The sequence below is a fragment of the Microtus pennsylvanicus genome, chromosome 2, assembly GCF_037038515.1.
Source record: "Microtus pennsylvanicus isolate mMicPen1 chromosome 2, mMicPen1.hap1, whole genome shotgun sequence".
Taxonomy (NCBI): Eukaryota; Metazoa; Chordata; class Mammalia; order Rodentia; family Cricetidae; genus Microtus; species Microtus pennsylvanicus.
The window spans coordinates 21,677,728-21,702,666 of NC_134580.1; the positions used below are offsets into that span (position 1 = coordinate 21,677,728).

Genomic DNA, 24,939 nt, shown 5'->3' on the forward strand with positions numbered 1-24,939 from the left:
GTCCGTGTAATTATTTTGGGTAAAGCTAGCTGTGCAGGCGGCCGGGTGCCGGGGATGCAGCCCACTGCTCCTATTACTACACTGAGTTGAGAAGAATGGACTTTGCTATGTGACCTCACTTCCATCTTGATAAAAGTGACCACGTAACATAAGTGATCCAAGGAAAAACAACTAGCAGTGAGCCCCATACCAAATAATTCTTCCACTATTTTCAATCATACTAACCAACCACAGTTCCCTCTCTTCCTCTCCAGTCTCTCTGGTTTCCCTTCCTCCCTTCTCAGCCACAGACTGCCCACCTAATCAGGACTGAGGAAGTCCTTGACCAGGACCCTGAATGAGATTACAGTTCCCTAGGAGGCAACCTTTCTAGGGATCAGTTTGTACCTTGCCTCCTGGCTGGCCATCCCTAAAGAGGTAAATTATGAAATAATCCAAGAGGTTATCCAGGACAAACATGGTAGCCCATCTCAATTCCTAGACCACCTCACAAAGACCCTCTCACAATATACCAATCTGGATCCCAAGACCCCAGACCGAAAACAACTCCACATAACCTACTTCTTCCAGAGTTTCCCTGATATTAGGGCCAAGCTTGAATGTCCAGAGAAAGGACCCCTGACTCCACAGGCTTAAGTTTTAGCAATGACCTTTAAGATGTACCATGGGAAAGATGAAAAAGTCCCCAAACAAAAATACTTGATGCTAGCAAAGGCCTATCGACTGGCCAAACAACTACCCAGGCTCCTTGGCCTCCCAAAGCCTGAGAACCTTTGGGTGCCTGTTTCAAATGCAGTCAGGAGCCGGGCCTGTTTGATCCCTCATAAACCACCCAGACCATATCCAAGGTGCCATCAAGAAGGGCACTGGGGTGTTGATTGCCCCATGTCCATTGTAGTGTGGGACATCAAGCCCAGATGGCCCTTCAGCTGACCTTGATCTGGTCATAGATGACTGAAGGGACCCGGTCTCCTTTGGCCTGACCACTGCTGTCTCACACTGGGATCCTGAGGTAGACATCACAGTATCGGGGTGGTCTGTCTCTCTCTTTCTGGACACTGGGGCCACCTACTGATGAATTTTAAGTACCCACATCCTCTTGTTCCCCTATTGTCAGGGTAGGGTGACAGCTTTACCAGCCTCATCGAACCCCACCAACTATATCTCCCAGATCCCAATGCCTGCTCTCCACAGCCTCAGGATCAGGAGACTTAAGTCTCTCATCTCTGACCTTTTAAGAAAGAATCTTTACATCCTTTGGACTGCCCAGCACGTGACAACCCCTTTCGGCGCCCCACCACGTGTGCAGTTCTCCTTACTAAGACACCTGCACTTCTCCAGCTGTTTCCCCCTCCACCTGCTCTAACCACTGTCTCCCCTTCCCCGGGTAGCTGCCACTCCACAGCTCCCTACTTTGCTTACTTTTGCTGTGAAAGCCACACAGTTGTGCCAGGATACCTTTCCCTCCAGAGCTGAAACGCTTGCAGGTATAGCCTAGCTTCTGATAGCCGGTATTCCTTCCCCTCCAGAGCAGTAACACAACGAAGAGCTTGGACATCAGAGGGTCCTCTGTGGGAGTGAGTACAAGAAAGCTGTGAACTTACTATGATCTGTGGATGGGGCAGAGTTCAGAATGTTCTTCTCACAGGGTGGCCTTCTAGAAAGGATTGCATGAACTATGAGAAGCAGATGCACTTGAAAGCAAGGGGGTGCCCTATCGTGTCCGCATCATCTTGGTGGGAAAGGGAAAGGCCTGGGGAGGAATATTCTCACCTCTTTCACACTGTACTTGTGTTTGCTTAAGTTAACTATAAACATCACTTCATGTTTTGCTTGCTTTAATAATAAAAAAGAGAAGTGTTTTGTTTTTGTCAGAATGGAGTTGTGTGAGGAGAATTCTGTGTGCTTGTGAGAAAAATAAAAAAAAAAACAGAAAAGAGTCCTGTGACCTTCAAACACATGGGATCATTCTTGGAATGTCCTTCTGTGCTCCTCCCAGGTGTAGCAGAGAGGAGAGAATTTACCTTAGATTATTTATTACAACTGTGGTTATTGGCATACATATATATATATTCCTCTATGGAAAAACATGTTTTTGTCATGTGCAGCTTGTCTTTGTGATTCTACGCAGCTAAAACTCCTGAGAACTTAGATGAGTTTTCGTGACCCTTATAAATGTAACCATTGCATGAGACTTTAGTGTGCCTCGTTTTGGGGCTCTATTTTCCTGCCTCCCACCATCTCTAGATGGTAAACTGTCTTCGCTGCTCCTGAGCTTAAAGCTTATAGTCCTCTGGTACTCCAGACAGGTCTTTGGAATAGTCTCCAATCCCCAGAGACTCAGCCTCGCTGGCCAAGGAGCTGGTCAACAGTCCTCATCGATGGGAATCTCTAGGAAAGGATGTCATCACTCTGGACATGAAACCACTAAGTGTTACACCAGACAGGAGCTTTTGCCTAGTACCAGGATTAGGGCAAAAGTAGCAGAGCTGTTTTCACCATGAGTTGCCCGGCAACCATGGTGTTAGAAAGTCAATCAAATTTAAGCAAGAGCCTGACATAGATGAAGTTTGACTATGTACATCTTAGAGGGCTGAGGATATAGTGCCAGGGTTGTCTGGCCCTTTAACAATGCTGTAAATATGTCAATGGCTATCTGGTTTTGTATGATGGCTTCATCGTTTTAACTTTCGAGTTTAAGAATGAGATCCTAGGGACTGGAGAGATGGCTCAGTGGTTAAGAGCACTGACTGCTCTTCCAGAGGACCCGGGTTCAATTCCCAGCACCACATGGCAGCTCACAACTGTCTGAAGATCAGTTCCAGGGGATCTGACACTTCACACCAATAAATTTAAATAAAGTTAAATAAACCATAAAAATATTTAAAAAAAATAAAGAATGAGATCCTAGAGACTGTAAGAAGAATAGACTGGTAATTATTTACTAAGAGCATAGCAAAATATAAAGGAACAATTTTAAGAAAGTGAACAAATTAAGCCGGGCGGTGGTGGCGCACGCCTTTAATCCCAGCACTTGGGAGGCAGAGGCAGGCAGATCTCTGTGAGTTCGAGACCAGCCTGGTCTACAAGAGCTAGTTCCAGGACAGGCTCCAAAACCACAGAGAAACCCTGTCTCGAAAAACCAAAAAAAAAAAAAAAAAAAAAAAAAGAAAGTGAACAAATTAAAAGGGAAATAGTATGAGATTATAGTCACTAAACATATATTATACTAATAGTGCCTTTAAAAACAAGAAAGCAAACAAAATAACGGTATAACCACTAATAGGCTTTTAATGGCACTTACCTTTGCATTTAAGAAAGTGTCTTCTTTGTTGTTTGTTTGAAGTGAATGTCTAAATTATTTAATGGTTCACAAGTATAAATAGGCTTGTCTGTGAGGGGCTCCTGAGGCAACAATGCTCCCGAAGGATCCAGGGATGAACGTGAAAGAAACGTCAGCTGTGGAAACAGAGACAGCGGCGTAGCTCCAACAACGGCCTAGCTCCATGTGGTTGGGTTACAGCCTGGGTGAGTTTATCTCATATGGGCCTCAGTGCAGGCAAAACCCTTGGCTTTGATGCAGAAAAGAATTTCAGAACCAGTCAGAATGAAGCCGAGTTGAGTTTCTGTTGTTGTTTCTTTGACTTTTGTTTTTTAAAATCCAATATATACTGAGCTCCCACTGTGCAGTCCTGGTTGTTCTGGAACTCACTATATAGACCAGGCTCAAATTTAGCTCATGGGGATCCACCTGCTTCTGCCTCTCAAGAGTGCACGACCGCACCCCACTTATTAAAAATTATAAACTTTAAACATAAGCGTTAAGAGAAAAAGAGGCACTCAGAAAATAAGATGCACCTTAGATCATGACTGTAGTCTCCTGAAAGAAGAGTCACCCAGGAATAAAATCTTAAAACAGGATTTTGGTCATTTAAAAAAATTATTCAGCTAGAACATTAGCAGCCATGACCTCCCCCACATGTCTTGTTCTAAAGAGCAATCCATCCTGGTTGAAGTTTGTCTACTCTGGACAGGTGCAGTGGTGGACAGACCTGTCAGACAAGGCCACATAAACGATTGCCTTCAGCGCTCACCTTTGGAGCCAAAGACGTTCCCTTTCCAGGTGTAGAGTGTTTCCTTGGACTTGGCTGGAGTCCCAGCGTTGGCTGTATCTACAAAGTTAACAATGTTTTTGTACTTGTGGTGATAACTTTGGTCCATGTGAGGGCTGTGACTGTGGTGTCCCCGTAAGTGTAAGTTAAACCCAGAACCGCGCTCATCCCATGTGTGTGTGTGTCCTGATGGCTTTGGACATTTGGCCTTATCAACCGCGTTTATCACAGTGTTTTCCCATTTGTTCTGCAAGGAATGAGATAGAGGATGGGCTGTGAACCAACCTGAGTTTACTTTGGAAATTCATTCTGAGGGGTAAGTATTCCATTGTAAGTGTGAGGGAAGTAGCTGAGGAGATGGTGAATCACGGTAGACGTGCGAAAGGGCCCTAACGCCTAGGTAGGCTACCAGTCAGGTAGGCAAGCGATGGAGGTGGTCTGTGTTGTGACAGTGAGCTGCGGCGGAACAGACTGCGGCTAGGCATGGTGTCACATGTCCGCCTGTAACCTCAGCAGTTCAGAGGTCACGGCAAACACACCGGGAGTTCTGGTACACAATGAGTTTGAGGCTAGCTTGGACTACATGGGTCCCTGTCTTCCCCTACACCCCCAAAAAATACAGTGGGTTTACTGGGTTAGATTTGGATTATTACTGTAGTAATAGTTTACCCACTATTATTCAGACTCTAGGCTTGGTCCAAGAATTTAGAATTTTTTAAATTTGTCATTGATTTGTTTGATACATACATTCATTTAATTTTGAGAAAGGTTTTTTTGTTTTGTTTTGTTTTTTCTGTTTTTGGTTTTTCAAGACAGGGTTTCTCTGTAGCTTTGGAACCTGTCCTGGAACTAGCTCTTGTAGACCAGGCTGGCCTCGAACCTCCCGAGTGCTGGGATTAAAGGTGTGCACCCAGCTGCTCAGTCTAGTCTTAAACTTGCTATGTTGCCAAGGATTGCTTTAAACTTCTGATCCTCCCGTCTCCACCTCACTAATATTAGAATTATAGCGTGCACCACCAAGGATTGCTTTAAACTTCTGGTCCTCCCGTCTCCACCTCACTAGTATTAGAATTATAGCGTGCACCACCACACCTGGTTTATGTGATACTGGGGATTGAACCCAGGGCCTCATCCACACTGGGAAAATGGCCTACCAGCTGAGGTCTATCTCCAGCCCTCTAATGTTTATTATTAGATCACAGCAAGACCTGTGATCTCCCTTCCTGAGACAGTCTCACTATTTAGCCCAGGCTGACCTCAAATTCACAATTCTTGTGCCTCTGTTTCCCAAGTGCTAGGGTTATGGGCAGGCACCCCAGTACCCAGGTAGGAATTTATTCTGCTTTTTACCTTGAAAATCCAAAAATTGATATTTATATGTGTTTTTGGTGAGAAAAAAATCCAAAACGCTCATGACTAGTATTATCAGTTGTGTGATTTAACCAATTTCCTTATGTGTCTGGTAACTTATCATGCTAGCTGATGCAGTGGATAACGTGAGACATTTATTTATTTATTTATTTGATTTTTTTTTTTTTTAGACAGGGTTTCTCTGTGTAGCTTTGGAGCCTGTCCTGGAACTCGCTCTGTAGATCAGGCTGGCCCCTTTGGACCCCACCAGAGGCTAGATACCTTTGATGGGTGGATGGACAGATAAGAAAAAAAGACTGCTCGCTTCTCTTTCAGAAGAGTGGAATTCACAGCCCAGCCTATTAGTGGCTCACAACTGACTGTAATTCCATCTCCAGGGGGTCTAACGCCCTCTTTCGGCATCCAGGGGCATCAGCACATACTCAGACATAGACACATAGACACCCAAATAAATAAACATTAAATTTCCATAACAAAGAACTATTCTCCAATAATGCAGACGCTCCTCCACTCCCCAGAAGCTGGAGGCAAGGAAACATAGACCCTGAAGCCCACCAGGGAAATGCAGTTCTGTTCACCCTAGTGGGATGCCAAACTTTCAGGAGACTGGACTTCCAACATGTATGACTGAAATCTGCTGTTCCTATTGTTTTAAGTCATTAAATTTGAGGTAGTTCAGAAACCCACACAGGCAATTCTCTCCTACGTTATGGTAACTTGTGCATTCCAAGAGACGTGTCCACTTTATTTTAGTATTCCTACTGGACCGATGTTGGCTGTGGCAGTCCTAACAAGTCTTGTTACTGTAAGGTAGGTAGTGATGTCTTTGCAGTCGAACTGCTGAGCATCTCTTTGTGCTGCTCCCCCTCCTCCTCCTCCCCACCCCTCCCTTTCTGGCCTATAACTTCTTACATGGAGCAGACTAGCCTCACCCTTGTAGCAATCTTCCTGCCTCTGCCTCCCAAATGCTGGGGTCACAGGTATAACTGCCATAGCTGGAATAGGATGGGCCCATCTGGACCCATCAGTTTTATTGACTCAGTAAGCCAATTTTCGGGTTGATTTTTTTCTACTCATTTCCTAATTTCTGTTTCATGATTTCCATTTTGAGTTTGATTTCCTTGGTTTCTCCTTGTTAAATCTATAAATTAGTTCTAAAGCAATTGCCACGGACCGGCTCAGGGGAGCCACTCAGACCATGGGAGAAGCAGGGTCTTGGTAACAGGAAGGCACAAGTTCGGCAAATGAGAGACAGACACAACACACAAGAGAGTGGTTGGAATCAGCTGCGATTTCACTGAGTTCATGTTTTCATTATATACCATTCAAACAAAGAACAAATCAGAAGGTCATGTGTCATTGGTTGGCAGAGTATGAAAGCTTCTTTTAGTCACATCAGCAATATTTAAGAAAAGCATACTATCAGAGACAGGTGTTAGACATAAAGCATCCTTAGAAGAGGAAATCTTGTCCTTGGGAATGTAAACCTCAGGCAAGTGGTTTCATCTTAAGAATAGAAAGTTTCTGTCTCATTATCGCTATCATGGCCTTTCCTCTTTCTTTATCTCATCTAGTGACCAAATATACCTAATCAGTTCTCTGCACCTGCTGAAATATACTTTTTAGTACCTTCTTATGCAGCAGACACCATGGGGGTTGGGATCTAGCAAGCCTATCCATAAAGTTCAGAGTATAATATAAAACTCTTTGTCCATCAACATCAACCCACCTATTCCCTTGCTCACCATACACCCAGTGTACGACAAGGTTTCTGCTGTAGTCTTATACATTCCCATACTTTGCTTCCCTATCCCAGAGCTGTTCCTGAAGAGATAATCCTTGTCTTGTAGATGTATAGAATATCATTATTATGAAAGAGATTGTGTAAAGCTCATATCCCGCATAGCCAGCTAATGGAGAAACCCATCTATGCCCCAAGGGCGGCCAATATCAGGCTGTCTGCCATTGACCTCCAGGAAGCCTAGTGCCATGGGACACGTAGCTCCCGTCCAGCATAATAACATATGTCATGCATGTCACACAGACGACACTGGAGTTGGTGTGGCAAGCAATGAGTTAACTATAGCATGCGATTTTTGATATGATTGTAAGATTTATTGTATACAGTGCTCTACCTGCATCTATGTCTGCACATGAGAAACAGGGACCAGAGCTCAGAGATTGTTGTGAGCCACCGTGGGGTTGCTTGGAATTGAACTCACAATCTCTGGAAGAGTAGCCAGTGCTCTTAACCTCTGAACCATCTATCCCTCCAGCCCTAATATGTTGAAGTTTTACTATCATATAGATAAAACTTTCAATTTATTTGTTCCTTTACTTAAAATTTTAAAAGGTTTCATTTATTTTAAAATTATGTGTATATGTGCATCTACTCACCATGGCCAGAGCTTTCCCTGGAGCTGGAGTTACAGGTGGTTGAGAGCTTGGATACTCTGGGAGCAGTACGCAAGCCTTTAATTACTAACACTCATTTCTTCAGTGTGTGTGGCGGGGGAGGGGGGGAGAAAGAACAGGGAGGGAGGAAGAGAGGGAGATAAAAGAGGGGATGGAGAGTGAGATGTAGGGGGAGGGATAAAAGGGAGAGAGAAGCAAGGTCACAAATGATGGAGTACAGATTGGTCTCAAACTATCAGACACCTCATATAAGTGAAATAAAAAATATTTCTCATTTCAGTCTTACTGGTTTTCAGTTAACTCAATTTACATATACTGCCCAAAGCTCACAGGTCTAAGTGGGAAAGGGGCCAAAGATGCACGTTCGTCTGTCAAAAATAATTTTTGAAACAGGGTCTATGTAGTCCAGGCTGGCCTGGAATTCTTTTTATTGTGTATGAATGTTTTGCCTGGCATCTGCAAAGACTAGAAGGTGGTACCAGACACTTTGGAATAGGATTACTAGATGGTTGTGAGCTGCTATGTGGGTGCTGGAAACTGAACCCAGGTCCTCTGAAAGAATAGCAAGAGACTCTTGCTGCTAAGTCATGCCTTTAGGCTCTGGCCTGAAATTCTGTATCTTCCTTCCTTAACTTCCCAAGTGCTGAGACAACAGGTGTGCATCATCATCTTTGACTATATACCTGCATTTCTGATTAGCATTCTAGAATAAAGCAGGATAAGACTTCTGGTTTAAAGTCTTTGAACATATTTGATATTAAGTTATGAGCCACATTTTATACATACATACATATATATATATATATATATATATATGTTTTTAATAAGACCTCATATAGCTTAGCTGACATTAAACCCTTGATCTTGTGGGTTGGTGGTGGGGCACTCAAGAGGCAGAGGCAAGCAGATCTTTGTGAGCTCAAGGCCAGCCTGGTCTACAGCGTGAGTCCCAGGACAGCCAAGACTACACAGAGAACCCTGTCTTGAATCACTCCCCTACCCAAATTCTTGATCCTCCTGTTTCAGTCCCCCAATGCTTTTTTAGTATGTTTTTCTTTTCTACAGTATGTTTTCTCGTTAATGGATGAGCTGGAAGTAATGCTCCCCATCCTTCTGCCCGAAGATAACGTTTTGAAGCAGTATCACTATGTAGCCCACACTGGTCTTTAACTCATGGCCCTGCATCAGTCTAACTGCTGGGCTTACAGGGGTGTATAACCACATCTGGCTTTGACAGCTTTTAATATTCTTCATTAGTGGAATGGTTAAGACTTTCATTGCCTTCATGGTTTTGTTGTTTTTAGTATTAAAAAGTACAAGTTCAGTCTGGTGATGGTGGTGCACACCTTTAGTCCCAGCACTCAGGAGGCAGACAGGTGGATCTCTGAGTTTAAGGCCAACCTGGTCTACAGAGCGAGTGCCAGGACAGCAGGGCAGGCTCCAAAGCTACATAGAAACTGTCTCAAAGAAAAAAAAAAGGTGCAAATTTGTACAATCAACTATAGAAATTTAAAGTCAGACTCCACAATACCATTTTATAGTGCTAAATATAAAGGATTTGTAAGGATTTAGTTACAAATACAAAGAAATATAATACATGACATGAAAAAATTTACATCATTGTTGGGGACTGCAGATCACCAGACCCTGAGTTTCTTGTAAACAACTTGTTTTCCTTGGCTCTGAGCCGGCTGCAGCTGCTCTGAGTGAGACCCTGATGACAGGGGAGTGGGTTCTGATGAGTCTGCAGCTGAAAGATCCCGAGAGCTGAGGCATGGCCAGAGCCCTATATAAGCTGCCCCTGAACATAATAAAGTGGACATTCTTGTATCAAGGATGACCCGTGTCCATGTCTCTCTGTGTGTGTGTATTTTTAAGTCTCCAGGCCCAGATCCCGGATCACATAACGACCTGTAGCGGCTCGGGCGCTACAGGTGTAGCACCATACAGCCGGCGCTGTGCTTTACTCATAATCCTTTCTGCTTCAAATTCAGTAAACGTTTAACAGAAATCTAGTAAAAATAATGTGGAGATGGATGGCTGGGAGAGAGAAAAAAAACAAACACCCCCCTGTCCTTTTACAGTCGGGCAAAGACAGACCCATGAAGAGATAGGTAATGAGTGCTGACTTGTAGGGAGCAGATCTCAGACCACAGTCAAGTCTGTCAGAGCTAATTTACTATCTCATTTTGTTCTATCAGGAAAGGGACTTATGTACTGTTCGTGAAATAGTTTCACATTCCTCGGGAATCATGTTGGTGCTCAGAGTTTAGAACACTTTAGACAGTGGATTTTCAGATTTAACATTTGTACTGTGCTAAGGCAAGCTAGAAACATAGTATTTCAAAATTATTTTAAAATATTATAGTAAATAACTATTTGGATTTAAGTGTTCTTACATACTCAAATAATAAAAGCACTCTAGACCACAACAGCATTTTGTACAGTAAGATTTTATTTGAATAATATTTACAAAATAAATACAATTTTAATCACTAAGTTCTTCTTCATCACTGAAATATGTGCTTTTCTTTATCCTTGGTCGTCTGGAGTCATCGGAGGCTGAGGGACCCCCTGGACTGGCTCTCCATCTGTTTTGCTCCTCTTCAATCTTGGCTTGCTGTAATATGATTCAGAAAGCAGACAAAACCCGTTATGTATGGCACATCATGTTAATCCAAAGGAATTACCACGAGAAGACCAGAACACAAACAATTTCCACCCTCCTAGGTCATATCGACAAATCCCAATCATGGTCCTACTCAAAAATTATCCTAGGGAAATTCCCCAGTCCCACCCCCCACCCCTGGCCACTACTCCCAAGATGTGTTGAACTCCTTACGATGGAAGGATGACTTTGAACTTCTGAGCCTTCTGCCTCTACTTCCATAATGCTGGGGCTGCAACCCCAGCCCATGATTATGCCGTGCTAGGTAGCAACCAACGCCCTAGCCATTTTTGTTTTTCAGTTTGTTTCGACACAGGGTTTCACTATGTAGCTTATGTTGGCCTGGAACTTGTTAGGTAGTTCAGGCTGGTGTGAACTCATGATCTTCTACCTCAACCTTCTCAGGTGAGAATACAAGTATGAAATATGATTAGCTCGATCCTAGGCAACTTCTAAAGATTCTTTCTAGATAAGCTAAAGACATTTTTAATCTAACTGTTGTTTTAATTTAAACAATAATTTTACCCAGGCTGGTCTTGAACTCCTGATCCTATCTCTACTTCATATGTGTTGGGATTACAGATGTGCTAACACACCCAGCTAATCCATTGGTTCTCAACCTGTGGGTTGTGACCCCTTCGGAGGTCATATATCAAATCCTGTCCGCATATCAGATATTTACATTATAATTCATAACTGTAGTAAAATTATAGCTATGAAGTAGTGATGAAATAATTTTATGATGGGGGTAACCACATGAGGACCTGTATTAAAGGGCTGCACCATTAGGAAGGTTGAGAACCACTGAGCTGATCCAATATTTCCACCACCTAATTTTGTAATTAAGACAGATTAATAATATACTAAAAGTATAGACTAAAATAATATACTAAAAGTATGTTATTATATTATGGGATCTTACAGCCTAGAAAGAATGAAAGAGAACTTTTCATTCAGATAAAGACCTAAGAATAATGTTACCTTAAATTTACACAGTGAAAGGAAAACATAGATTACATGATGATCAACACAGTGATAAAAGAATATAAACATAAACTTTAACATGAATTACACCACAGTGCCTTGTCTTATTTATACTTGATAAATTTTATTTTTCAGGTTTCTTTTTTCTTTTTTTTTTTTTTGGTTTTTCGAGACAGGGTTTCTCTGTGGTTTTAGAGCCTGTCCTGGAACTAGCTCTGTAGACCAGGCTGGTCTCGAACTCACAGAGATCCGCCTGCCTCTGCCTCCCGAGTGCTGGGATTAAAGGCGTGAGCCACCATCGCCCGGCTTTATTTTTCAGTTTTTGAGACAGGGTTTCACTCTGTAGTCCAGGCTAGGTTTAAACCCATTTTCCTGTTCTACACTGCTAAGTGTTGAGTTCACAGACACGGCCCTGTGAATACCTACTATACTGCCCCCTTTCTTTGAGACAAAACTTCTTCTGGCAGGTCTTGAATTCCTAGGCTCACATGGTTCTTTACCTCAGCCTCAATGCAGGCAGGATTAAAGGCTGTAGCTTTTTTGCTCAGTTAAAACAAATCAACCGGGACACAACACACTGTCACACCACTTCCTTCCTCTGCCCTGCCCAGCAATGGTCCATCACTGAGCTAGGTCCCCAAGCACCCTGATCCCTTGAGAACACCAGTACCTGAAACGCTATGGCCTGACTGAGACTGTCCAGAGCCGGATCTTCCCCTTCTTCTTCACTCACTTCAACTTCCTCACTAGGTCAGCAAAGGAAAAAAAAATTCAGCTGCAGTCAGCTAACAGTAAAAAGGCAAAACCACACAGCATCTTAGTGAGCCTACTATACATACACCTCCTCTTCTGGTTCAGGAACTTTCTTCTTCTTCTTCTTTTCTTTCTTCTTGGGAGGCTCACGTTCTCCAAGCATGTTTTTAGGACAGGCATAACTTAAGTGTCCACTTTCCTTTTGTTAAAAAAAGAAAGAGAAAAAGAATAAAGATGACAGCTGCTGTTATTGACAGGAACCTGCCCTGGCCCTGTGAATGAGAGGCTAGAATCTAGGAGAAACCATATTCTCATTGTGGGAACACAGGACCAGACATGGTCCTTCCCAATAGAAGAGGCAGAGTGTGGGCTACTCTAAGGACTAGCATCTGCAGTGATAAACTAGGGAGCAAAGAAGTATTCTTTCCTCAAAATTTTAAATCTCAACTTTCGCCACACAAAAGAATTCTAAATTTAAATGGATCATCAACTCTAAAAGTTTTACATTAGCCTGATAAATGGGGATAAAATTATTTCTATTAACTTGTAAGATGTTGAATATTCAGCTTTAAGGACAAGTGAAGGCTGGGGATACAGGTCCGGGGCAGAGGACCTGCATGGCGGGCACAGAGCAGGGGTTGAGTCCCAGCACCACACTCGTTCCTTTTTCTTACATACGTGGCTTGCATTATCATCCTATTTTGCTGAGTTGGATTATTATAAGGAGATAGAATACTGCATTGTAAAACATAGGAGCTCTGAGCTACAATCTATACATTAGCTTACTAAACTACTTAACTAACTAAATTACTTAAACACTTGTGGCAACAACAATCAAACACATGCAATATCCAATTAACAGAAATTATTAGTTGCTTAAAATCTTTCAAGACATTAAGAAAACTAAAAAATTAGCTTTTTTTTGGCTTTTGCAACAGGATTTGTCTGTGTAGCTCTGGCTGATGTGGAACTCAGTCCGTAGACCAGGCTGACCTTGAATTTACAGAGATTCTCTCCTGCCTCTATCTCCCGAATGCTGGGATTAAAGGTATATGCCACCTGTATTTTTAGAAAACAACCTCGAAGATTCAGAAACTGGTAAAATTATTTTATATTATCTACCCTAGGTATTTTTATTCTTTTTGCTTTGTGATACTGAGGATTGAACCCATATCTTTCAGCACGCCAGGCAATTTCTCTCCCACTCATCTCCGCCTATAGTCCCACCCCAAGTGGGACTTTAGATACTATTAAGTTTTATATATTATTATGCGTGTGGACATGCATTTGCCACAGTATGAGTGTGGAGGTCAGAGGACAACTTTGTGGATTAGGTTCTCTTCCACCTTTATGTGGGTTCCTAGGATTGAACTCAGGTCATTAGGCATGCATGGCAAACACCTTTACCCACGGAGTCATTTCAGTGATGTTTACAAAGATGAGTTTATGTTGGTATTCAGGCATCTGTACTGGCCTGCCCTTGAGGTCCTGACAGGATACAGTCTCAGCTGCAGCCACTAAGAGCACCTCCTGTGCACATTCACTACGTTCCCTTTTCTTCCTGCTTCTCTGCCTGTCTGTCTCTTCTCTCCTACTGTTCTTGTCTCCAGAGGCTGGTCTCCCCTTTCTCCTGCCCCCTTTTCCCATTCACTTTCTCCCAATAAAAAAATCCCTCCACCTGAGCTCTGTCGCATGGTGTCTTTCTCTCACACCCTGCTTTTTTTAAAAATTACAACAATTTACACTCTCCAAGACAAGTTGCTTTCATAATCTGGGTTTAGCCAAGCAGAAATTTTGGTGAGGAGTTTGGGATTCAGCTCAAACAGAAGAGTGTTTGTGTGGCATGCAGAATGCCTTAGTAACTCATAAACTAGAAGTGGTGGGACATACTTGTAATGCCAGCATCTTAAATTCACGATCATCACCTACTGCATGGGGGAGTGTGAGCCAGACTGTGCTACATTAGACCTATTTCAAACCAACTGAAAATAATCTCAACAAAAATGAAATCGTGGTGAGGCTGGGGAGATAACACAGCAGGGTAAGAGGGCTTTTGCTGCAAGTTACTAGCTTAGCACCAAGTTTAGAGACTAAAGGGAATAAGTGATATATCAGGCAGGATTTTGGGAGTCCTGTGTCCTCCATCCACCGCAGGCACCACTAAAAGACTAATATAAAGACCACTTTATACTACAGAAGAGTTACCGAATTTTAGGTTTACTTACCCCACACTCATAACACTTAGATTTATCAAAGTAGTTTCGCCGTCGGATGAACTCAGCTGCTCTTCCATTATCAATAGCAATGCTTGCCTTTATTACTCTACCAAATAACTAAATCAGAGAAAATGTAAATACAGAGGATGTAGTTCACCAAGACTTCGTTATCAGATACTGTTTCCTCAATTCTTGTTTAATAAATGTGATAGATTCTATGCCATAATTTCCCCTTCAGTCTTCCAATGTTTTGATAACCCAATACAATGCTGACATTGTTTCTCCTGAATTACAGATAGTAATCAGACTTTATGATCTCCTGCAGCCCCACTGCTCTTGCTTTAGATGAACACAGACACTTTTGGGTTACAACCTTGATGAAAAGAATGGCTTACCTGTTTGTTATTTATTGCTCTGGTGCAGTTTAAGGCAGAATCTTTATCCAAAAACAAAATAAATGCAACACCTTTACTCTTCCTCGTGTCTTTGTCTTTCATTATAGTAACCCTTAAAGCACAAAGAACCAGTTAAAAAAAAAATAAGACAAAAGCTTGTAACTACTCAGGAAACTCAAGATGATTTTTTTTTAATCAGGTTAAATAATAAAACATTTGAAAAGAGAAATTAAAAAAAAAATCATGATTAGTGGTAGAGGCTTGTTATTCTAACACGTGGCAGAGAGTTCAGGGTCATTCTTCGCTAGAGAGCTTTAGGCCAGCCTAGGCTAGGAGATCCTGTCTAAAGAAAAATGATTTAAACCATCCAGCTCCTCAAAGTCCTGAGGGATCAAGGAGAATGGAAATGAGAAAACGACACTGACAATACAGAAGAGCACAGCTAGAATTGGGAGCTATCAAAGCTTGAAGGGTCTAGTTGACAGACAGGCTGATGCAACTGCTACATCATTATCAACCATATATCAAAATGCCTATCCTCTTCCCCTTGCAAAACCAAAAACACAAGCAGAGGCATTCTCTTGTATACAGAGAGCAAAATGATTTACTATTTTTCTTAAGTTTTAGATCCAAGTGTCTTCATTTCAAACAATTTCCAGCTTAGTGGTCCTTAGCTCTTCCTCAGTGCCCCAGGCTGTAGGGGTTGCCAACCGCGTGCCATTTAGTGTAATTTAGAAGAACAATGCTTAAAAATGCCATGATGACACATGCTTAGAGTGCCAACACTCAGATGCTAGGGCAGGAAGACTTTACCAAGCTGAAGGCTTGTATATAGTGAGGTATGTAGTGAGACCCTATCCTTTTGTTTATTCATTTGAGATTTTTATTTTATGTGCATGGGTATTTTGCCTTCATGTATGTCTGTGTTCTATGTATGTGTATTGCCTGAGTGTCAGGTGCCCTGGGAACTGGAATTACAGCCAATTGTTAGTTACCAAGCGGGTGCTGGGAATCAAACTTGGGTACTCTGGAAGAGCACTCAGTGTCCCCGATAGCTGAGCCTTTTCTCCAGCCTGAGACTGTGGCAAACTTTTTTGTTGGCCACCAGCTCACAAATAACAACATGGAGACTTATTATTAATTATGAAAGCTTGGACTTTAAGCTTAGGCTTGTCTCCACTAGCTCTCATAGCTTAAATTAACCCATTTATATTAATCTACATTCTGCCACATGACACTACCTCCCTTCCATATTATACCTCCTTTTTCTTCTCCACCTCTGGCCGGCAACCCCACCTTTCTGCCCAGAGTTCTCTCTCTGCCTGTTAAGTCCCACCTATACCTCTTTTGTAGATATTAGCCGCTTAGCTTTTTATTGCACCAACTACAGCAACACATTTCACACAGTGTACAAATATTCTGCAAAATGTATAAAAACAATGTGTACACATACATGTATATATTCGCAGTCAAGGGAGTGCACACTACAGAGCAAGTGGAAATACCAATGACAGGTACATGTGGATAAAGGAATCTTTTTTAAAGAGGTAACAGTGCTTTGCTAGTGAATTCCCAGCACTCTATACATAAAGGCTGGGCATGGCAGTCTTGGTGAGCAGAAACTGGTATATCCTAGGAGCTCACTGGCAAGCCCAGCAAAAGCAGTTAAGCTCAGGTTTAGTGAGAGGCCCTGAGCTGAGAGAGGGAAGTCAAGAGTGGTAGATCCAGGACACCCTCAGGTCCTCCTGTCTTCTCTATGTGCATATGTCAGGGTGTGCGCACAAGAACAAAAGGGAGGGCATACTAGTTTTACTGGATACCTTATTCTTCCTTGCTTCTACCTCTCAGTCCTTGCTTATTGAAATCTGCCTTATTTACAGGGTTTAAGATTCTGTTTCTGTCCTAATATATACTATGGAAATCACTTCTCCTTTCTACTAATTAGGTTCTCCTTCATTTATCTATTTAATATAGACAATGCCTCGACTCATCTACTTTAATGTAAAGTCTTTTTTTTGTTTTTTTGAAACAGAGTTTCTCTGTAGCTTTGGTGCCTGTCCCGGAACTAGCTCTTGTAGACCAGGCTGGCCTCGAACTCCCAGAGATCCGCCTGCCTCTGCCTCCCGAGTGCTGGGATTAAAGGCGTGCGCCACCACTGCCCGGCTAATGTAAAGTCTTTTTTTAAAAAAAATATTTATTTATTTATTATGTATACAATATTCTGTGTGTATGCCTGAAGGCCAGAAGAGGGCGCCAGACCTCTTTACAGATGGTTGTGAGCCACCATGTGGTTGCTGGGAATTGAACTCAGGACCTTTGGAAGAGCAGGCAATGCTCTTAACCACTGAGCCATCTCTCCAGCCCTAATGTAAAGTCTTTTAATGCTACCATTGTAACCTGTTTATTTTACTCATTACGTTGGAACAAAAACACATACATGTTTCCTAAAAGGGTACACCTACATGGTTGTTCATTTGGATACTCAGCCACTGTTATATCCAGGCTTGGGTAATGAACACTATAGAAAAAAAAATGTATCCCCAGGGAAAGGAAAGTTTAGTAATAGAGACACTGTAAATCAGTTATAATAGGGGCCACACTTATAGATCTCTTCTTTGGTAACAGGAAAAAAAATATCATAGCAAGGACTTCAAAACAAAACAAGCAAATCTGTAATGACCTCTGAGTTCCCAGCATGCAGAACGAGGTAGAGTACTACTGTTTTCAGACATGGGATAGGTGTGAGGGGCTTATTCTAGCGTACACCGTGAAGCAGACACTATCCTGAAACACGGAGGCCATCCCATCACATTCTTCTTACACATCCAGTCCTTACATACACCAAACATAACCGATTTAACTCCCAAATGCTCTCTCAAGGATGAACAGCCTTTCCTTGGGACCATTTTGTTCCAGGTTTCTTCCATGGTGTAGTTACAGATTTAAGTCTAACTATCTCAATTTGCTCTCATTCCTCTATTGGCTGAGAATAACATCAAACTGGTCTACAGAGGGAATTATATTTACTTGGAGCTAATGAGGATTGGTATCCAGTAAAACAGATTCAAGTAGTCTTGAAGATGTGCTCCAAGGATTTATAAAATAGCGCTGTAGTTGCGGCTTTAAAACTACAAAAGGGCTTGAAATCACAACACTTCTTAGGAACTCTGACTGTGCTCAGTACTGGTCTCTAGGTAGTTTGGGGGTCAACAGAGGTTAAGAATGTTTCAGGGATTAACTCATGGGGTGGGAGGCATGTCTACAGCCAGTTCAAAGGTTTGGCTGTAGAAATATCTGACACCATTTTCACAGTGGCTTGACACCACCTTGAGTACTGAGTCAGTGTTACTACAGTGTAATCCCCCCCCTTGACATTTCCAACTGATCAAGAACAAGCTCTGAAACCTTCACGGAGCTCAGTTTAGGAGTGCTCTTATTAAGTCTGAGGCCCTGAAATCGGTTCTCAGCAATATTAAGACGATGCTCTTAAACTATTACTTATTTATAATACATAGTCACTTATGATATGAAAACTGACAGGTGTTTATGTACATGGAAAAATAACTGAACTTTACATAAAAATGTTAACAGTAGTATTTTTATTTAATCAAGTATCTTGTAACATAACTACTTACTTCACAACTTTTCCATACTTGGAAAATATCTGAAACAAAAGATCACAGAATAATTTATAATTTAAAATATTACCAAAATTAAATATTCTGATTGTATACACTAACCAGATTCTTCACCATATTTTATGAAAAATTTCAGCCTTCAGTCTATGTAACAGGTAGATCATGACTTAGGGGCCACCTTGGGCAACACAGCAATACCCTGAATCAACAAACCAAAAAAAAAATTTTCTAAGTTACTAGAATAATATAGTTACTGGAGTTAAAGGTAATCTGCTTCAAGTTCCTAAACTCCCCCTAGGGAGTGGACGGAGAGAAAAAACCATCGACATGTCTAGATCTATGGCATACACACTAGGTAGCAGCTGAATTCCCGATCTATGGGACTATCAACCCCAGCAGAGCTCCAGCTCAACCTGTACTGCGGAATATCACAGTACCAATGACTTAAACAATCAATGTTTAAAGACAGACAGAGCTCTGATTAAATACATAACCAAAAGCTTCCTATAATAAAAAAAAGCATCTTCAGCCAGGAGTGTTATAAATGTCTAAAATCCTAGTATTCAGAAGATGGAAGAAAGAAGACCATGAGTTTGAGGCAAGCCCAGGCTACAGAGCAAGATCTTGTTGGCAAAGATAACAAAAAACAAGGATCTTTTTATTTCTATAGGTGCAGTCCTTGTCCCATCATTAGTATAACAGTGGGGCTTTCGTCCCCTGTACTTCTCCATACATCCTAACAAACTTTCCCATTTCTATAGTTTCACCATCATTAATATTCTGACGTTATTTAATGCTTAGAAATAATATTCCTAAGAAAAGGCATCTAGATCTTATTGTGGAGCCAGCCATGATAAGCTAAATAGAAACAGACCACCCAAAGGAAGTTCTTTACTTCCAACCATTATCACCTGCCAGAGTAGAACTCAGCCATTGATAACCTTAATGGAGGTCTGAGTCTCAGTAGTTTACCCTGAAGCAATACCTGGTTGCAGGAAAACTAAGATTACCTGAGCACCACCCAAGAACAGACCATCCAAAGGAAATGCCTAAAGTTCCAACCTTTGTAGATAGGATCACCTGCCAGCACACTTACCAGGACACCCCGAGACAAATGTCAGCCAATCAGGGGTGCTGAGCCTTAGAAATCTCTCACCCCCACCTTTACTACTATAAAAACCCAACTCTGAGCTTGGGGCTCTCCAATTATTGCAATATGTCGGACACACGGAGAGACTGAGTTTGCAAGCTTGTATAAAATAAAAGCTCTTTGCTTTTACACACAGAACTCGGTCTCCTTGTTGGCTTTTGGGGGACTTTGCAGATCTGGGCATAACACTTATCACATGCAGTTTAGTAATGAAATGCTGAGTTCTGGGTCTTAATATAAGCAACATTAGATTCCAAGGCTAGCAGCTTCTGTGTAATTGCAACTTTCTAATGGGTTCTCATTTCAGAGCGAAGCTAGAGAGATTGCCTTAATCAGGCCTGTATAGCAAGGGGAGAGTAAGTTTACTTATCCTACCCTTCCTTGTGGAAATGATTGTGCTCCAGACACCTGGACAACTACTTCCTACTGCTTCAGTTTTATTCAAAAGTCACCTTTTGTTTGTTTGTGACGGGGTCTTGTGCATCCCAAGCTTGCCTCAAAGTCCCCATGTAGCTGAGGATGACATGGACTTTCCAATATTCAGCTGGAAATCATAGGTCCATCGTCAATCAATGCCCAGTTTATGTGGTGCTAGGGATCGATCCCACACAGGGCTTTGTGCATTCAGGGCGAATATTCTTCCATACTTTACACTCCTGCTAGCCGCCAGTTACGGTTATTTCTTAGCACCCAGTATAGGATTTCACCTCCAAGTCTAATTTGGTATCCCTCTTTACTGTTCTCATTTGTGAGACAGGGTCTAAATTGCCCAGTCTGGCCTCCTGCCTCAGCTTCCCTTGTGCTGGGATTACAGGAATGTGTAACTACGCTAGGCAAGTGGTCCAGCCTGGTTTTTGTTTGAGATAGCATACTACAGTTTCAGCTAGCCTTGAACTCACGATCTCTTGCCTCAGCTTTCAGACTGTCAGGATCAGAGGCACGCATCATCATCTAGCTGATTATAAAGCACATATTGTTTTCTTTATATAAAATCAGTAGTGGTGCATGCCTTTAATCCAAACACTTTGGAGACAGAAGCAGGTTAAAAGCCAGCCTGATCTACAAATCGAGTTCCAGGACAGCCAGGGCTATACAGAGAAAGCCTGTCTTGAAAAAACAAAAAAACAAATGGAAAAAAAAATCAAAAATTCTCTACAGACGTTAAAATTTTAAATTATTTCTTATGAAAATTTACAGGAGATATCTACCAAGAACTTTCCAGAAAGCAGTAATTTGTTTAAGCTACAGTCCCCCCCCCCCTCTCTCCTCTCTTTCCCTCCCTCCCTCTCTTTTTTTTTTGATTTTCCAGACAGGGTTTCTCTGTAGTTTTTGGTACCTGTACTGGAACCTCCCCAGTGCTGGGATTAAAGGCGTGCACCACCACTGCCCGGTTTCTAAATTTTTTTTCTTTTTTCTTTTTGGATTCAGTTTTTCTCTTAAAGAGAAAATGCATTAGTTAGATACTGATAGTAAAACTTACCCTGTATAAATCATTGTTCGTCAGGGAGAAGGGCAAGTTGGATACATAAACCGTGCTCTTACTTGGAGCCAAGCCACCACTCATTTCTAAAATGGAAAACAAACCATCAGGAGTCTCATTCCAAATACAACCAAACGCTGGCAATCACTGATTTCATTAAGGCAGCACACCACAGCCTCCATTCAAGTAAAGAGATTAGAGTAGGTTCTGTGGGGGTGAGGTGTGAATTACCATAATCCTTTTCAAGCAGCGGATGTTTGCTGCACTGCAGTTTAAAGAGCGAGAGAAGCCAAAACGCTATTTTTTCCGTCTTTTGGGGGTAAAAGCAAAAAGATGCGTTCCAAGTACATGCTATCTATAATTTTCCCGCCCACCTCCGAAAGAGATACCTGCCAATCCCTCCTTTTTGTTCTTGGTTTGGTACCCCGGCAACCACCCCGACAGGGTTTCTCTGCAGAGCTCTGGAGTCTGTCCTGGAACTAAGCTCTTGTAGACCAGATCGGCCTCGAACTCAGAGAATCGCCTGCCTCTGCCTCCCGAGTGCTGGGATTAAAGGCGTGCGCCACCACTACCTGATTTGTTCTTATGTTTTTCTTTTTTTAACTCCTCAACCTCCTGCACCTGTAAAATACCTGGATTACGAGCACAGGCCACCACGCCAGTCTCATTTTTGATAACTTTGGATACTTGTTTATTTTCTTTTTATTTGTCTCCCGAGTGATTTTTCTGTAGGAAATTTAGCTTCATATTTTGATAAAGTTATTTAGCTTTTTAAATTTTGTGCCTGACCAATTTATAAAGTGACTTTATTTTATTAAATGAATTACGTGTTTTGAAAGGACATTAACCTGTATATTTATAAGAATGCTCAGTAATCAATTCACCGGCTTACCACCCTGCAAATAACCAGGGGAAATTACATTCAACCTAAATGAACTTAACATTTTGATTTAAAAAGCGCAGGTGTCGGCAGGATTCACAAGTACCTGGAATAACAATGTAACTACCCTAAGAATGATAATGGTCCCATTAACCGGAAGAGAGCTTCGGACCCGGCACGGGGGTGGGGTAGGATATTTAAAAAGCCTCAGGTAGCCAACATCTGCAGGTCATTTCTCAAGTTTCTCAGGTAGAAAGGCGATGTGGATTGAACGTCCCCGGGTTCGGGGCCGTGGAGGCCGCGGGGGTTTTAGGGGCCCTGGGGGTCGCGGGAGCCGGGGGGGCTACAGGGGTCGTGGGGCCGCGGCGTCGCTGCTTACCTTCAGTGCAGCGGCCCTGAGTGGAGGCTGCGAGCCCGCGGCGGCCTCACCCCCAGCTCCTCTCTGCGGGGCGAGCATCCACGGCCAGAGCGCGGAGCAGCGCCTGCCCGGTCCCACCGATTGCGCCGAGCAAAGCCCCTCCGGATCAACTGAGAGCGCGGAGCAGCACCCCTCCGGATTCAACGAGAGCGCGGAGCAGCGCCCCTCCGGATTCAACGAGAGCGCGGAGCAGCGCCCCTCCGGTCACCCCGAAAGCACCGAGCAGCGCCCCTCCGGATTCAACGAGAGCGCGGAGCAGCGCCCCTCCGGTCACCCCGAAAGCACCGAGCAGCGCCCCTCCGGATTCAACGAGAGCGCGGAGCAACGCCCCTCCGGTCACCCCGAAAGCACCGAGCAGCGCCCCTCCGGTCCCACCGAAAGCGCCGAGCAGCGCCCCTCCGGTCCCACCGAAAGCGCCGAGCAGCGCCCCTCCGGTCCCACCGAAAGCACCGAGCAGCGCCCCTCCCGTAACACCGACACAGCGAACGCGGGCCCGGGCTTGGCGCGCCCGCTGACGTCACTGCTTGCGCCGGAAGTTCCTTCGAGGAGAGCGGACGTCTGCCTTCGCGGGTTTCTGCGGCAGCAGCGGAACGTAGGTGAGCGAGTCGCTCTCCCCAGAGGCGCGAGGGGCGCATGCGGCGGGAGGGTTGCCGGGCGGGCGTTTCCTGCCGCGTCGGAGGTGTGCGTTCTGCGCTCGTGGTGGAACCTGGAGAGGCCCAGTGGATTTGGGCGGAAAGCAAAATCTTGAGTGTGAGACACAGGTTCGGCTTCTTGTTGGCAGTTTAATGTGCAAAAACGATACGAAGCTAGGTAACTTGAGTGGCCTGAGGTCAGTCAGGAAGTCTGTGGTATTTATTTTTGGACATACCCGGCTCCTTACGAGGCACTTTGAGAGACTGAAAAAGTGCAAGAAATAGCCCATTTGCTGTTGAGAATCTCAGTGTGGCCGGGGGAGACAAAGCCAGCGTGGGGAGAGTTGGATTCACAGAGTGACCCATTCTTGAGTACTGGCATGGACAGATGTCGAGCTTCTTGGTTCCTTTCCGCTCTCTCTCCCCTCCTCCCGTAAATACGGAATGGGCACACACTGATTATTCCTTAAGAATCCTAGGCCGTTCATTTTTACAGAGAAATCAGGAAATAATGCATGGTAGTTTATACTTAACTTCTACCCAGCAGCACACCCAGACCAGGCCTGTAACTACCCCCTGGGAACCTGCGTGTCAGCAGCCCGGAGCCCCGACCCCGTCCTGAAGCCTGCACAATCCTGACTGAAGCGGAGGGACGAAGTGCAATCCATCCAGGGCGCAGCAGAGTTTTGAGAGGCACTAATGCCTTGGCGTCCACCAAGGGACCACTGGCAAACTTGTGGCCAGCCAAAACTACCATGCTTCCCATCCCGGTTGTGCTTGGTTATCGCCCACGATGTAAGCCCCCTTTCTATGCGTTATTTCACCTCAGTGCTGTTTTGTGCTTCCTCTCCCTTGATTTGGGGTATTGCCACTTCCTCAGTTCACCCCCCGAAGACACTGTGCTCTGTGCAATCGATTTTGTCCGCTTACCAAACTCACATATTTAAGCCTTGTTTTGAAATTGTCTTTCATTTTCAACCTTAGGTGTAGCTTTCGCCTTTAAATTGAACTCGTTTTCAAACACCTGTGTTCTAAGATTGGCTGTTATTCCGTCTATGCCTGATTGATTGTGTTTTCTTAAAATCTTTTTTTTTATACCCTCTCTTCAATGTGTTGCTTCCTTTTGGGTCCTCTGACTTTTCAGCCCACTTCGCCCTCGTTCAAATAATATAATTCCCATTCTTATCTTTTTTTCCTTCTAAGCAGGGACTCTCAGTGTGGCCCAAACTGGCCTGGAACTGGAGAGCCTCTTCTGCCTCGGTCCTCCCGATTTCGGCCCTTTCTGAGGCTTAGCAGTGCTCTATTTCTGAGTAGTCCCCTCCCTAACTTCCTGGAGTTAGGTAGAGTTCTTTAAGTTCCCTCCTACCACGCGGGTCGTTTGTTTCTTAATTGTTTTGTTTGTTTCTTAATTGTTTGTATCTTTTGTCTTTATACTGATAGTAAGCTGTGAGGGAGGCTGTGTTTGTCTTGCTTATCTTTGGAATGCAACTTTCTATAGTTTTAGGGGTTAATGAATATGTAAGTGGCAAGAATTGGCTGCCTGCTACTTAGCTATAACAAATGGATGATTTGTGAGGTGTGATCTTGGTCAACCAGTTTGTTCAAGAAACAGTTCTAATTCCTTTCTTTTGTATATTTGGGGGGTGTCTGGTCTCAAATTCAGCAGAGATCTGCCTGCTTCTGCCTCCCGATTGTTTGAAGGTGTTCAAATGCTATTAACAACAAGAACAACAAACCCTCAACAACTACAAACCCTACACCTCAGCCAGCCCCCGCCCCCAGGGTTTCTGGATTTTTTTGTGTGTAGCCCTGGCTGTCCTGGAACTC

General features: G+C 43.3%; 2 protein-coding genes across 14 annotated transcripts in view; one reads left to right on the top strand and one right to left on the bottom strand.

Annotated features, from left to right (window-relative positions):
* Positions 1-10,333: 10,333 nt before the first annotated feature.
* Zcrb1 (zinc finger CCHC-type and RNA binding motif containing 1) lies at positions 10,334-23,002 on the bottom strand. Its single transcript, XM_075960421.1, has 8 exons — positions 22,442-23,002; positions 21,183-21,268; positions 18,550-18,578; positions 14,915-15,026; positions 14,529-14,636; positions 12,390-12,502; positions 12,221-12,296; positions 10,334-10,518 (listed from the first exon to the last, which is right to left on the bottom strand). The coding sequence occupies exons 2-8, from the start codon at positions 21,264-21,266 to the stop codon at positions 10,387-10,389; spliced, it is 654 nt and encodes a 217-aa protein (XP_075816536.1). The 5' UTR covers positions 21,267-21,268; positions 22,442-23,002; the 3' UTR covers positions 10,334-10,386.
* Positions 23,003-23,007: 5 nt separating this feature from the next.
* Positions 23,008-24,939, top strand: part of Pphln1 (periphilin 1) — an 85,571-nt gene continuing 83,639 nt past the window's right edge. For 3 of the 13 annotated variants that reach the window (XM_075960424.1, XM_075960426.1, XM_075960430.1), the window contains exon 1: positions 23,022-23,076. Coding sequence is in view for 5 of the 13 variants with exons in the window: in XM_075960428.1 (XP_075816543.1) it covers positions 23,868-23,907 (40 nt within the window). In the remaining 8 variants the exon portion in view is untranslated. The other 10 variants (XM_075960433.1, XM_075960434.1, XM_075960428.1 and 7 more) reach the window with 9 other exon arrangements.